General features: G+C 33.8%; 1 protein-coding gene across 1 annotated transcript; it reads left to right on the top strand.

Moving 5' to 3' along the window:
- Positions 1–2,303: 2,303 nt before the first annotated feature.
- LOC149559836 (TMV resistance protein N-like) lies at positions 2,304–6,617 on the top strand. The gene is made up of 5 exons (XM_089827487.1): positions 2,304–3,495; positions 4,160–4,359; positions 4,413–5,401; positions 5,568–5,846; positions 6,195–6,617. The coding sequence occupies exons 1-5, from the start codon at positions 3,071–3,073 to the stop codon at positions 6,615–6,617; spliced, it is 2,316 nt and encodes a 771-aa protein (XP_089683613.1). The 5' UTR covers positions 2,304–3,070.
- Positions 6,618–14,646: the final 8,029 nt, after the last annotated feature.

Here is a 14,646-nt window from a genome sequence, read left to right as displayed (position 1 = left end):
TATTGTTCTTATAAGATCTCTCCAAATTTAAATTGAATGACAAATCAAATACAAAATTAGCTATCAAGATATTTATCCCAAAAAATTATTTTAAAAAAAATAAAAAATTATTTCAAGATATTTACAAAACTATCCTTTGCTTAATATCCTTAAGACACACTCTATAATGAAATTACATAAGAAAAATCAACTAGAAAATTGGTCATAACGATATTTACCTCAAAAAGTTTGAATTTATAAAAAAAAAAAAAAAAAAGAATTAGTCATAAAGATATTTATCTTAAAAAGTTTGAATTTATAGGTAGTAAATATTAAGATGAACTAAAATTGTTAGATAAATCAAAGGTCGCAAATTAAGTCTAGCACAAAGAATAGTAGCCAAGCAACTTATATGCACCCTTAGCTAGTGCTAAATAGTAGGAGTCTTTAATATTTACATTGAACAAGTGCCACATAGTGGACATAGTGGCATGTACTTGCCAGAGAATGTATTATAATATAATAGAAATAGTAATTCAATATTATAATAATTAATCAATAGAGTAAATGTATTACATAAAGATAGATGTATGATGAAATTATTATTGAAATAAGTATTTCAAATCAACTAATATAATTTCAATATTAAAAAGTAGTTAAATAAATAACAATTTTATAAATAATCTTATCAATATCCTCACTTTTATTTGTGGAAGTTAAAATCAAACAATAGTCTAGTAATAAGTTCAAAATTACCTTGGAAGTCAATGGAATTAATGAAGTGGTAGTTCATTCCCAACAAACTCCTAGCATCATTGAATTATATCTATGTTATAATCAATGCTAGTAGAACGCTAATCTCATTTGATAAAGATGGTGGACAATGAAATTGCTAATAAATTTGAATTGGGAGAAGATTCTATCAAATTTTAAATACAAAATAGACACTCTCAATTTTCCACAATTTCATTTGAGTTCCACTCTTCTCTAAATTTTTTATTCAAAATAAATAGGGAAACAATCTATAAGGTTTCTTCAATATATATTATTCTATTTTATTTTAGAACTTGAAAAGTCTAAAAAACCTATTTCAATATAGAATTGTAAATTTATACTTTACATATATTTTCCAATCAAACAACTTAAGAAAGAACTTGATCCAAAATCTTACTTTTATATGAAATATATGATTAATTTCACTTTTACTTAAAAAATAGATTTTCTTCTTTCATATAGATATCAATATCTAAAGATTTATTTTAAAATTACTTCTATAAGATTTCTAAATAATATTTGGATAGCATAAATATTTTAGATAAATATATAAAATTTAGTATAAAAACAATATATAAAAATATTTAAGTACGTTTCAAATTAAGTTTCTAGATAAATGTTAAATAAAAAAATTAAATGTGTCTTAAATGAAAATTAAATTTAAAAGGTTATAATTGCATTTGTAAAAACTAAATGAATAATTTTCTTAAAAAATTAAATACTTAATATTTTTGTCAACATAATATAGTTTATTAATTTATTCTTAAAATCATGTCGATGAAAATGAGTAATGGAGCTATCTCCGAAAAAAGAAAAAGGGATCTTATAAGACAAAATGAAAACAACCAATCACAATGGTGAAAATTAATTTTAGAGTACATAAAATTCATCAATAAATTTAAAAACTTTAGAAACATGTCAGTTCCATAAAAATAGTTATGATTGATGCAAATTAATTGAAAAATGAGAACAACTTAATGCAATAGTATACAAGAAGTAGAATAAAGATGCTTACTATATATGCACCCATAGCAAGTGGGAGTCTTTAATATTTACATTAGTACGTGAGAATTTATTGGTCACCGTTAATACCCTCCGAAACTGTCGAGCTCTTTCGAACGTTGTTTCAACAACATGGGTATCTCTGTCTTCTTAACGGTGGCCCACTTTGGCTGGTAGACGAGAACAAGGATTTCAAAGATAAAAACCCAGACGAGCCTACAGATTACACAGAGAAGCGTCTTTTTGTTAACTTTTGCTTCTGCTTCTCAACCTCTTCAGCTGCTGAGAAAGAAACAGATTTGGAGAGATTTGTACAGAACTTCAATGATCTCACTCACTTTATCGAAGAGCTATTGGAGACCATTGTAAGTTATCTAAGCAATTCAATATTATTGTCAGGCTTTATTGACTACAAATAAATGTCCAGTGTTGTCAGTATTGTTGTCAGGCTTGATAGCAATCACCCGCAAGTCATAATCAGATAAGTTCAGGTAGAGAGAACCAACTTAAGTCTTATATGAGAAAAATCTAAAAGTTCTTAGCCAACTATACCATTGTTCTAAACTATTTTTAATCAATACTTATAGAAATAGTATTCAATATTATGCAGGGCTAACGTTTTAGGTGCCAAGCAACTACTAATATTTGAAAGATCTCGTGTTACATTGGAATTCATAATATTTTCCTGAAATTACATAAATTTTTATATTTATAAAGTATTGAGGATGAATCTCTTAGGTGTATAGATCAGTTGACCAAAGCTCAGAGTTCTAGACTTCGAGGATTTCTTTGTTTAATAGGGCAATCTCATTTAGAAGTTGTGTTGATTTTAAGATTTTTTTTCACTTTGCTTGTTTTGTACATTTTGGTGGAAGTTAAACTCTCTTATAATTTCAGATTTGTTGTCCTGTATTGTTGCTATTGTGTTTGTTTTATATTTAACACTATGCTCCAATTTGGCCATCTAGATCATCTACAACAAATGGGAGTTATTGTAAGATGTAGTACAAAAGGTTGTCAATTTTTCTGTGTAGGAACATAAAGTTTGCAGAGTTTGTTTCAGATTTATTCCAATTGTTGCTGTTGTAGGGTCCATTTTTCTATATTTTTGTGCTCAATTGAAGGCTACAGACTGTTGATATTTTCCAGCAAGTTTTTGTTATGTGTCAGGCAATTGAATCATCTTTCAACTCTTAGTGATTTTGATTTTTAAGCAGAATTGTCAAATTTCCAGTTACGTATGTTTACATTCAGCTAGAAAACTACATATTTCATAGGACGTTCTAAGCATTTCAGATCTAAAATATATACCTATATGAAAACATTTATTTGGGACATCACGCCACTCATATATTCATTGAATTTTTCCTTACAGAAAGATTCCATAGCTGGGCCAAGTGCAGAGATAGATAGATTTTCTGTACAGAGAGATTTAATGTCAGGTACAAGTGCAGAGATAGAGAAAACTGTTATAGATTTACTTGGAGGCGCCGGGAAAATTCCTTGGCTAGGAGCAGCATTTTCTATGGTGGGATTTGTATTGGAGAGATGTATTCAGACTTCTAACAACAGGATTGAGTGCCTTGAAATTCTGAGAAGAATGGTTAATCTTGGAAAGCAAATTTTGCAGTTGAATGATCAAATGCCAGACCAGAAGCAAAAACTAAACGAGGCAGTGCAGTGCATTGTTGTGGGATGCACCATGTGTGCTTCCCAACTTACAACAACCAGGGTTTTTAGGTCAGTACAACTAATTGAGTAGTTTCTTTCAAAGTCTGCATGTGTAATGTAGAAAATTCAAAAGCTCAACTTTGTGTGCGTTGAAATGGTAAGAAGCAGCCTGGTGCCAGAGAGCTTTATGATCAATAGATTTAAATAACAAATTTCAATATTGTGCATTATTTCTGCTAATAGCTGAGTGAATTTATTTTCTCGATGTATTCCGATCAAGTTATGTGATCTATGATTAGGAAGAGAGCAAAATAAGAGAATAATCTATTGCCTTACTCTCTTTTTCCCTAGATCATATAGTTTGATCTAAAAATGTTGAAGAGAGCAAGACAGAGAATAATCCATTGTCTTACTCTCTTCTTTCAAATCATAGATCATGTATCTTGATTCAAAATGTCAAGGGAATAAACTCACACAGTTATTACCAAGGACAATGGAGAATCATAAGTCTACAAGAAATTTTAATCGTCAAAATGTTTTACCGAAAGAAAAAATTTAGATTGTTGTAAAGGTATTTTAAAACAATAGGAATTGCAGTTAGAAAATGACTTATGTGACAGAAAACCAGGCTGAAACGGTTCGAGTTTTTAGATAAATGACAGGAAGACTGAAGTCTGTGTTTTGATCCGGAATCAATTTATTTATTTGTTGAATAAATCTGAATTGTGTGAAGGTTTCTCACTGCTTCAGTCAATGCTGAGAGCATACATTATTACCAAGTCAAAATCGACCGCTTGTATGACGACCTTATATTGTGGGGTATAACTGACATGGAGAAAAGACTTGCAAAGAGTGCTTCACAGTCACAGGAACTCTATGCATACCAAACAGCAGGTAGGATGTTTTTGGATTTGAATAATACTTTCCATATATGTTTAGAGTTTCCCCACACTTTCTGATTCAGTTTTTCCACAATTCCAATACAGTTGGAATCGAGAGAGACCTAGAATCAGTAATCCAACTGTTAGATTTGAATGGACATACATCAACTCAGGCAGTGGTTGTCTATGGATTTGGAGGAATGGGTAAAACAACCCTAGCTGATAATGTTTATGCCCATATTGACCTCCAAAACTACAATCATTGCAGAATTCACAAGGAACAAAATTGTACCAAGAATGATCTTAAAATCCTTCAAGAACAGATCTTGAATGGATTGTTCCACAAGAATGTGAAATTGACAGACTGTTACCAAGGTCGGGGCATGATCTGGTCTTTCTTCAAAAATAATCCTACTCAGCCCGTATTTTTATATATTGACAATGCTCTGAACAGAGCAGATCTGAAACAACTTCTACCTGCAGACTTGGGTAGTTGCCTTCCCTCCAAGAGCAGAATACTTCTCACTACCAGAAATCTCCAGGAGACAGAAATATTTGTTGCCTGGAATATCCAACGCCGACAATACCCAGTGAGCCCTCTTCCATCAATAGCGGCAAGAAAGATTTTGTTGAAGAATGTTCCAGAGTACAATAATGAAAGGAACATAGATGCTCTGCTCAAGCTTTGTGGTGGCATTCCACTTCTGCTGGAGATTATTGGTTCACAGCTGGCCATCAGTAGCAGAAATACGAATAATAATATAATATTAGAGTTACTTAGAGAAGGGGAGATTGTGGAAGAGGAAGATATTAGTGACAGAATTGTTGATTTTGTATACCACAGATTGTTACCCCCTGTCAAAGAGGCATTTCTGGATATCACGTCCTTGTTTTGTTGTTGGCCAAGTGAAGAAGTGGCCTACATAGTTGGAGAGGAAGAGTTCAGAGCTCTTGAAGATGCAACATTTGTCAAGACATCCGAAGATGGTCGTGTGATTGTTCATGATATTGTTCAAGCAAGAGGGAAAAAGATGTCAGAGCAAAATAGAGTCATAGATCCTGAGACTTTATTGAAATGGCTGAAAGATGGAGAGGTACGTCAAGATGTCTCTTGTCAATGTTAAGAAAATAGATTTGTTGCTTAATATTAAAGGCAATTTAATAAAGATATTATAACAAAATAGTTCAGAAACAATTTAACCTCTTCAACTTGCTGTTACCAGCTCATTGTAATGACATATGTGGTTCATGTTCATGCAGAAACTCAGAAATTTAAGAAGCATTTTTCTGAATGAAAGATTTGAGCACCCTTCAATTGAAATTAATGAAGATCATCTGAAGTGCATGAGCAATTCAATAAGAGTGCTATCTTATGAAGGATCACAGATAGTATTCAGGGGGAAATGTCATAAACCATTTAAACAATTGAGATACCTCCAAGTTGAAAGTAGCATTCCTGATTTACCAATTGAGTTTGAGAAACTTGAGCACCTCTCCGTATATAGGGGACCACTCATGCCAGGGATGAGTTTTAATGAGGTAAGATCTGCCTTGTTCAGATCATATTTATCATTTCAATCAGTTTTAATTAGACTGTGTAATGATATTTTGCAATATTTTCTTTGTATTGCTTTGGAATTCGATTGTGTTTTTTGGTATTAACGTTTCAGATTACATTTTAATTGTGTTTTTTATTTGAATCAACATTTTAGATCATATCAGAAATGTTGATGCAATTAAAATCACACAATCAAAGTGTAACCTAAAATGTTAATGCAAATTAAAACACAATTGAATTCAAAAACAGAATAGAGAAATACTAAAGATTGTGAAAAACTCATTTCACTGATTGACAATCTCATCCATAATTGTTGTACAAATTTGTAGTTTCCTCCCAGCCTGCGCATGATGACCTCACTAAACCTCCCAAGAATGTATGCTTCTTCAAAGAACAGAGTTTCATATTCTGAAATTCCTGCCACCAAAGCCACTCCGGATTCTTCACTTGTAAAATTAAGGTTATATGGTTTGAAAGATCTGGAAAGATTACCAGATGGAATGGAAAACCTAACAAAGCTAGAGCAATTATATTTGAGAGGTTGCCATCAGTTGAAGGAGTTGCCTTCAAATTTTGGGCAACTCAATAATCTGAAAGAGTTGCGTCTAAGTGAGTGCCATGAGTTAAAAGAGTTACCTTCAAACATTGGGCAACTGAACAATTTGACATCAATGGATTTATATGACTGCTCTTCATTAAGTGTATTGCCTTCTAGTTTTGGGGATCTCACAGAACTTACAGAACTGGGTTAGAAGAATGGCCATTGAGTTTTGCAGATCTTACGGAACTGAAGAAGATGGTTTTGGTGGGTTGTTCTTTGAAACTAAAAGAATCATTACCCCAACATATTAGAGAAAGTTGTTCTATTGTATTTGATTGAACAATATTTTTATATATCATTCAATTATTTTTTAAGAATTCCTTTCTACATGTTTTAATGCAAGAAGAAAATGTATTTAAATAAATAAAGCATAATGAATTGTCACAAAAAGATATTACAAAATGACTCTAATGACACTTAATAATTAGTGAATATGAGAAAACCTTTTATCTCACAAGATGGGCTAACCTGGGGAATGCAAAATCCCAATATGAGGATTTAATTCAAGGAAGTACACTAATAATGAAGGGGATTAATTTCGTGGAAGTGAGTTAATAATGAGAAAAATGTATGTCAATGAGTTCCAATGGGGTAGGAAACCAAGTGAATGTGAATGAGTATAGATAAGGTGACAAAAACAAATTGAATGTGTTGGGACTTAAAATTGCAAGTGAATATTGAATACCGTAATTGAAAACTTTGCTGGAAATAAACCCTATAGAGTTAAAAAAAATTATAGATGTTTTTGTGCCTATATGTCCGAATGTTGTTTTGGGTCCAATTAGGTGTTCCAAGTGTTCATTTTCTTTCATTTAGCATATTTATACACCTCAGGTCATTAGTTGGAAGTTTAGAGTCATTTGGTCAGGTGTCATTTTGAGCATTCCATAAATCTACATTTTCCTTGTGTCAAACAAAGTTTAGAAGCTTAGTTTGTATTTGAATATCTTGAACTTGGAAAAATGTCATGACTTCCCACTTTGGGAGTGTTTAGTATGCATATTAAAGAGCCTATGATCCAAATTTCAAGTCATTTCAATATGTTTTAATAGGGTTTTGAGTTTCTGGGTGTTTGTCTTTGTCATGAATTTGCAGTTTACATGTAAATCCAAGAAGCCCTATTTGACAGTGAGTATTTTGTGACTTGTTGAGTATTTTGAAAAATCGTCATGTCACTACATTGTAGTCATAGATGACATCTTATGTTTGCAATTTGAGTTCCCAATGAATCCGTTTGATAAGTTTTCCAAGATGATTCCATTTGCAAAAACTAAAAATTGACCAGCTGTCTTTTATGACAGTTTGTCAGTAGCCCACTTTGACTGAACATAATTTTGACCCAGTTGACCGAAATGAAGAATTTCTTTTTCTGTTGCATTATAGGGGTCGAAAGCATGTTATGTTTCAAAATTGAGCCTATGATAAATCTATTTGACTAGTTTTCAATTATGATTCTCTTTGCAATTTTTGACATGTTAATGCAGATTGGTTTCATAGATTGGTCAAGAGGCCTATTCTGGATCTTATGACTTTGAAACCGTGAAAGATGAAGCTGAGCGGATTTCAATGTTATATTTTATATTGAAAATACTTCATATGTTCTGATTTGCAAGTTTTCATGAATCCATATGCACATTTTCCTAGGTCCATTCCAAATGCAAAAGTCACTATTATAGCAGTATAACTAAGTCTACATATCCTGGAAACCAACTTTGCACTCTCCCTAAATGTGGCCACTTATTTTTCATAAGTTGAATTTGCATATTCATACTCTCCACATTAAAGATAACCCATGTCCCAAGTTTCATATCCCCAAGTGGGCATTTGAATAGGTTTCAAAGCCAAATTCAAACAAAATATCTTGTTTCTAACATGTTTTTTGTAGGATTAGTTTTGAATGAGCAACTTTAGAAGCAAATAAATTTTGACCTAGATATCGTCATAAGATGAAAATTTGTAAAGTGGGAGTTTGTTGATCAATGAGCACGTGTCAGGCGTCTATACTTAGTCAGCTGAATGTGGCAGTTTTTTAGAGTTAGCCAAGTCAATAGTTCATCACATTGGGAGGCTACTATGAAGTAGTTCGAAATGCAAAGTTTAGTGGTCAATTGGTGATTGAATATGATCAAGTAAAAGGGAAAGTATTTTAGACTCTAATGGATCCTTTAAGATGGCATTTTGTTTAAGTTTGATTTTTTTTTAGCAAGGTCCACTTGGGACCTGACTTGCTTGAGTAGTTCTTCATCTTTTAGACTGGAAATCAATTTAAAATGTGTTATTTTTACAAAAGGAAGATGCAATGACAAAACTTTTAATAGTTTTTATGATTTACTCGGGAAAACATTTTATCTAGAATATGTTTTCCAAATTATTTTGCATAATGGGCCAATGATTTAACACAAATTGAAGTTAGTTGTATTCCACATTATTTTGCTAAGTACAAATAATGGATGCCTTTTAAGAAATAACAAAATGTTAAGGCAGGAGGGTTGATGCATAGCATAGTTGCATTTATTATGAACACTGCATTTAGTGTTGATATGGATTTGTATGATAAAGGGTGATTAGTCAAAATGAGACCATTGTTTTATCAACGATAAAACATGGGTAACACAGTGCAATGTTGTTGTTCATATTCCCCATAGTGTTGACTAAGTCGAGGTTCGTTAACAAAAAATGAAAATCTTTGAACAAGAAAATGCTCAAATTACTGGAAACACATGGATCAAATATGAATGTAATGATTCTATTGGCAGTCTCATTGAGTCTTCCAGCCTAATTAAAACTTCAATCCAGCAACTACGCCTTAGTTCTCCAAGTCATTCAAGTAAAGGGGATCAACTATTAGTAAAGCCTGATGAAAATGGGCATGTGATTGGTTTGAAGAGACAAGAAATTGAGTTTCTGATAGTCTTCCATGATCCCCAAGAAGATTTTAGCTCAATTTGGTACCAAGGTAAATGAGGAGATCTTACATAGATGAATTGGAATAAATGCCAAGAAGATAAGATGTTGTTTCCAATATCCCGGGCCTTCTAAAAAATGGAAACTAATGAATGTATTGCCTGTCTAAAATGACATTCTCTATGTAAAGGATTGAATGCAGTGTTGAATATACTGTTGAGTCAACTCTAGCAATTGCTATGTTGAGAAATTGGTGTCTTAAAATTCCTCCATGTGATAGCCTTGTAAGTTCTTTATTGGTGGAGTGGAAGTTGGATACATTAACTAGAGTGACACCTCAACATTAGCATGGCTATGCCTTGGTTAAGAATCTCCACATTGAAATCTCTTTCTAATTTTCCAGGCCCTCATTTAGCTTCTTGGGATGTTTAATCTTTTTTGATAGAATCAACTAATGTCAAGTGTAATTGCAGAGGAGTTGAAGCTTGGAAGTGAGCAATGATTTGTAGCAAGGAGCACATATAAATTTTGAAAAAATTAAGGACTTATCAACTCTTGGGGTGTCTATCATGATTTGTGGGTTGGGGAAGGTGTTGTATTGAATTCTGATTTACCATCATTTGTATCTGTCTATTGATTTGTATAGTAGGCATCGTGCAGAGGTAGCATTGGAATGGATTCCCCATTTTAGAATTGTTGGTCAATGCGGTATTGACTTATCTGTTGGAATGTGTTGAGAGACACAAATCAAATTATGTGTAGAGAAATTCACTTTACCTATGTAAGATAGATTCCGCAGCCTAGTGTGTGGATGTAACATCCACCATTCCAACTAAAGGATCGATGTCATTGTAGGGGTATGTTTTAGTTGAAAGACATGTCAAGGAGTTCAGAAAAGGAAGATTGAAGCATGAGATAAGGCACACAAAATTAGCACATGTTTTCAAAAACACCAAATTTGTGGGAGGTGTAGATCATGATTAGGTTATAAGAAAACATTGAAACTTATATAATCCCACATGCATTGGTGTATCATTCCATATATTGATAAGTAGGAGATCATTTCTACAAGTAGTCAAATTGTGATATTGCTATCAGGATTTAATTGTGTGATTTTGAGTCAAACTCATTGACCTATATTTCATGAGTACTAATTCAACATGAATCCATCTCTCATGAGAATAAATGGAACACTTAGCACTCATTGGATCTAGGTGATGGGTTTAACCATGGAGGAAACTCTGTAGTTAAGCGTGCTCAAGTTGGAGTAGTACTGGGATGGGTGACCTCCCGAGAAGTCTTGGTGCTTCACCCTTGTGAGTATCAGCTAGATCTAATGAGTGCTAAGTGTTCCATTTATTCTCATGAGAGATGGATTCATGTTGAATCGCTACTCATGAAATATGGGTCAATGAGTTTGACTCAAAATCACACAATTAAATCTTGATAGCAATATCGCAATTTGACTACTTGTGGAAATTATCTCCTACTTATCAGTTGATGAGCTTAAGGGGCTTTCTAATGAATGGTTCATAAGGCACAACACTTGGTGAAGGTTTTGCAAATGGGGTTGCAAGCTTTGGGTGTAACCATAGAGGAAACTCTGTAGTTAAGCGCGCTCAGGCTGGAGTATTACTGGGATGGGTGACCTCTCGGGAAGTCCTAGTGTTTCACCCCTGTGAGCATCACCTAGATCCAATGAGTGCTAAGTGTTCCATTTATTCTCACGAGAGATGGATTCATGTTGAATCACTACTAATGAAATATGGGTCAATGAGTTTGACTCAAAATCACACAATTAAATCCTGATAGCAATATCACAATTTTGTGTATTGTTTTTATTTGCAAAGACAAAAAAATATGATGTCTCAAAAACAAGCTCCTTTTGAGACATGAAGCTCTATGCACGTGGTTCCCATCCTGAAGGGTAATTGATGATAATGACGTAAATTTTCATTTGACACGATGGATCAACTGGCAAGTTAGATATGCACATGGCACACATTTTGAAATGGGTTAAAAGGAAAAATAGTGACATGTGTTGAGATGTCACAATGTCACTAGTGATGTGGCAAAGGATGAGGTGGCATGCGACAAAGTGACAAGGCAACATGTGGCAAGGTGACCTCATCTCAGATGCAACCGGATTTCACCACATGGCATGAGATGGACAGTTGTCTCTTAGTCACAATGAGAAGATGCTCGGAGGTTGGCCAAAACAACAGAGCAACCCAATGAACATGTGAGACATGTTAGTGGGCCTAGTGTTGAGCTGGCAGATTGCCCAACCAATTAGAAGGCACCACGTGCCAATGAGGTGGTAGGATGCCTAGGTGGCAATCAGACCAATGGTAGTGTGATATGTGTCACACCTAGAGTCAACCTATTTGACTAAGAGCATGAAAATTGGAGGGAAGATAAATAAAGTTGTAAAATTAATAATGCCAAGTTGAACATGGAGAATTAAAAGGGGAATATTAAAGGACTTTAGAAATAAAGTGGGGCTGACATAAAATGAAAGGAACCAATGGGGTAAAAGCAAAGGAGTGAAATCTAATTGGTTTAATTGTAACCATTTTAATCAAACCTAAATTTGCAATTTGTACGTGCACTTTTAAGATGAGTCTTTATTATAAAGTTTTAAACTTTGTAATAAATCAAAATATTTTCAAATATTAATGGTCTATTCAACCATTTTTGACTTGCGCCTTCAAATAAGTGCCTAGGACAATTTTTTAACTTAAATATAGTCTTGGAGTAAATGTTTCAGTTTCACCATCAGATAAAGTCCATGTATTAGTGGGTGAAATCTATTCTTCAATTTTTCCAATGGGCTCCTTAATGCAGGAGCATCCTGGGTGTGAGGGAAATCTTGCATCACCCAAAAATATTTTTATTTTTAATATTTTCTATTTTCATTATGACTAGTACACAGGGGGGTTACTATTTCTGGGAGCTTACTATTTTTAGTAAGTTTATCATACAAGCTTGGAATGTTTTGATTTTCTACATGAAGGTTTATTTTAGAATTATAAGTCTACCATAAAAATTTCATTGCTCCAGCTTAAGTATTAGAGAAGTTACAGATTTTTGGTAGAAAATTTTGGAGAAAAATCTTTGAACTTAGTTTTGAAGGCCTTAGAGGCCCTAGATGAGGTCTGAAAACTAGACAGAAGGGTGCTTGTGCAATTTTGAGCCTATAGATCAGGAGTTGGTATTTTCGAAAAGTGGTATAATAGTCAATCAGAGCAACTCTTCAAGAGTTATGGCCTTCCAAAGTTGGGCTACCCAAAATTTCTAAAATAAATGTCAAAGATGTATTTGACCGACTCTATATGTATTGTTAGGGTCTATCGGACCTAGGTATTAAGTTTAAATGTCTAGAACCTTCCTAGGCAACATAAAGTTGCCTATTTAAGAAAGGCATGAACATTGTCTAGAACAACTCTAGGTGATAGTTTGTAGCATTATCTTGCAGATTACTATAATGAAGGCACCCATGTGGGTTAGCATGTTGTAATTGAGAATTCTGTAATTCTGTATTTTGTGGCGATAATAAGAAGCCCTATTTTGTTCTTACAATTAGTGTTGTTTCTTTGTTTATGTTATGTGTTTATGGTATTAAAGGGAGCACTCTTCATCAAGTGGTATCAAAGCTAGAGTTCTTGAGTTTGTGGATAGATCGCTGACTGTGAGGCAGTTCACACCAGGACCGTGGTTTGGGCTAAGCATGTAGATAGATTGCTAATTGTGAGGCAATTTACACTAGGGTTTCAGCGAAAGCATGAAAAATGCTTCTACAAAGAGAGCATGGTGGAAGAGATATAGGTGTTACACCTGAGTGTTTTAGAGCCCTCCAAAGACAAATGCAAGCATTGGAAAAAAAAATATGCGAAGGAATAAATCTTGTCATAAGAGATGAAAGTGAGGATGAGGATGATGAAGAAGAAAATGTTGAAGCATAGGCAGTTCTAAACCCAAAGGAAGAGAGGCTTTTTAAGGCCATCTCCAAGATTGGAAAAATACCTAAGTTTGAGGTTCCTACATTTTTAGGAAATCTTAACCCAGAGGAGTTGATTGATTGGATCAATGAATTGAAGGAGTACTTTGAGTATGAAGATATTGAGGATTCTGATAGGGTCAAATTTGTGAAGGCAGAACTCAAAGGACATGCAAAGATCTGGTAGAAGGAGATTCAATTGGAGCGAAATAGAAATAGAAAGGAAAAAATCAATAGATGGGATCAGATCATAGCTAAACTAAAGTGACAATTCATTCATGTGGATTATGAGCTTGATCTATTAAAGAAAATGCAAGGGTTGAAGCAAGTAGGAAAATCTATTCAAGAGTATATAGAAGATTTCTATCGAGTTCTCATTAGAACTAGCCATGCAGAAGCTGATAAGGAGAAAGTGGCCCATTATCTTAATGGGTTAAGACCAAGTATTTAGGATGAGCTAAGTCTGGTTTGAATGAATATTGAGGAGGCATACTAATTTTCCCTAAGAGTTGAGGAGAAACTGAACAAGAAGTTTGACAACAAGAATAGTAGAAGAGGTCATGGTAGAAGATTTGGTGGACAATCTTATGGCAACTAAAATGATGATCAAAAGAACAAGGATGAGGCTAGAAGTAGCAGTCAAAACCAGAGGGAAAAAAATCCAATTGTTTCCATGATTAAAACAATAGAGATCAGAGAGGAAGAGGTAGAGAACAAGGATCTGGAAGAGGAGGCTTCCATGGGGAATACTTTCACTACAGATAAGAAGGGCACAAAGCATTTGAATGTTCCTAGTGCCAAGGAAGAACAAATCAAAGAATTGAAGGCCAGGCTAAAGTTGCACATGTTAAAAAAGATTCCAAATTATCACATTTTGAATATGTTGAAAGAGGAGAAGTCCTAGTCAATAGAAGAGTCCTACTGAGTGGTGAGAATGAACTTGATCAATGGAGGAGTTTGTTTTGCTCCAAGTGCAAATGTGAAGATAAGTGTTGTGATGTGATCATTGATGGTGGAAGAAATTACAATTTGGTGTCAAAAAATATGGTCACAAAGTTGAAGTTGAAGAGGTAGAAACACCTGTGTCCAAACCATATTGTCTAGGTGTAAGATGACCATATAGTCAAGGTCAATGAGCAATGCTCAATGAAGTTCAAGATCAGAAGCAACCAAGATGAGGTACTTTGTGATATAATACCGATGCACATATGTCATCTGTTGCTAGGTAGGTCGTGGTAGTTTGATAGGCATGTTGTACACTCTAACCAAGAACGAA

Source organism: Cupressus sempervirens, chromosome 4 (genome assembly GCF_028749045.1).
Source record: "Cupressus sempervirens isolate cs-2001-9-10 chromosome 4, ASM2874904v1, whole genome shotgun sequence".
Taxonomy (NCBI): Eukaryota; Viridiplantae; Streptophyta; class Pinopsida; order Cupressales; family Cupressaceae; genus Cupressus; species Cupressus sempervirens.
Note: the sequence above shows the minus strand (reverse complement) of the source record. Positions and strands in the feature narration are given on the sequence as shown.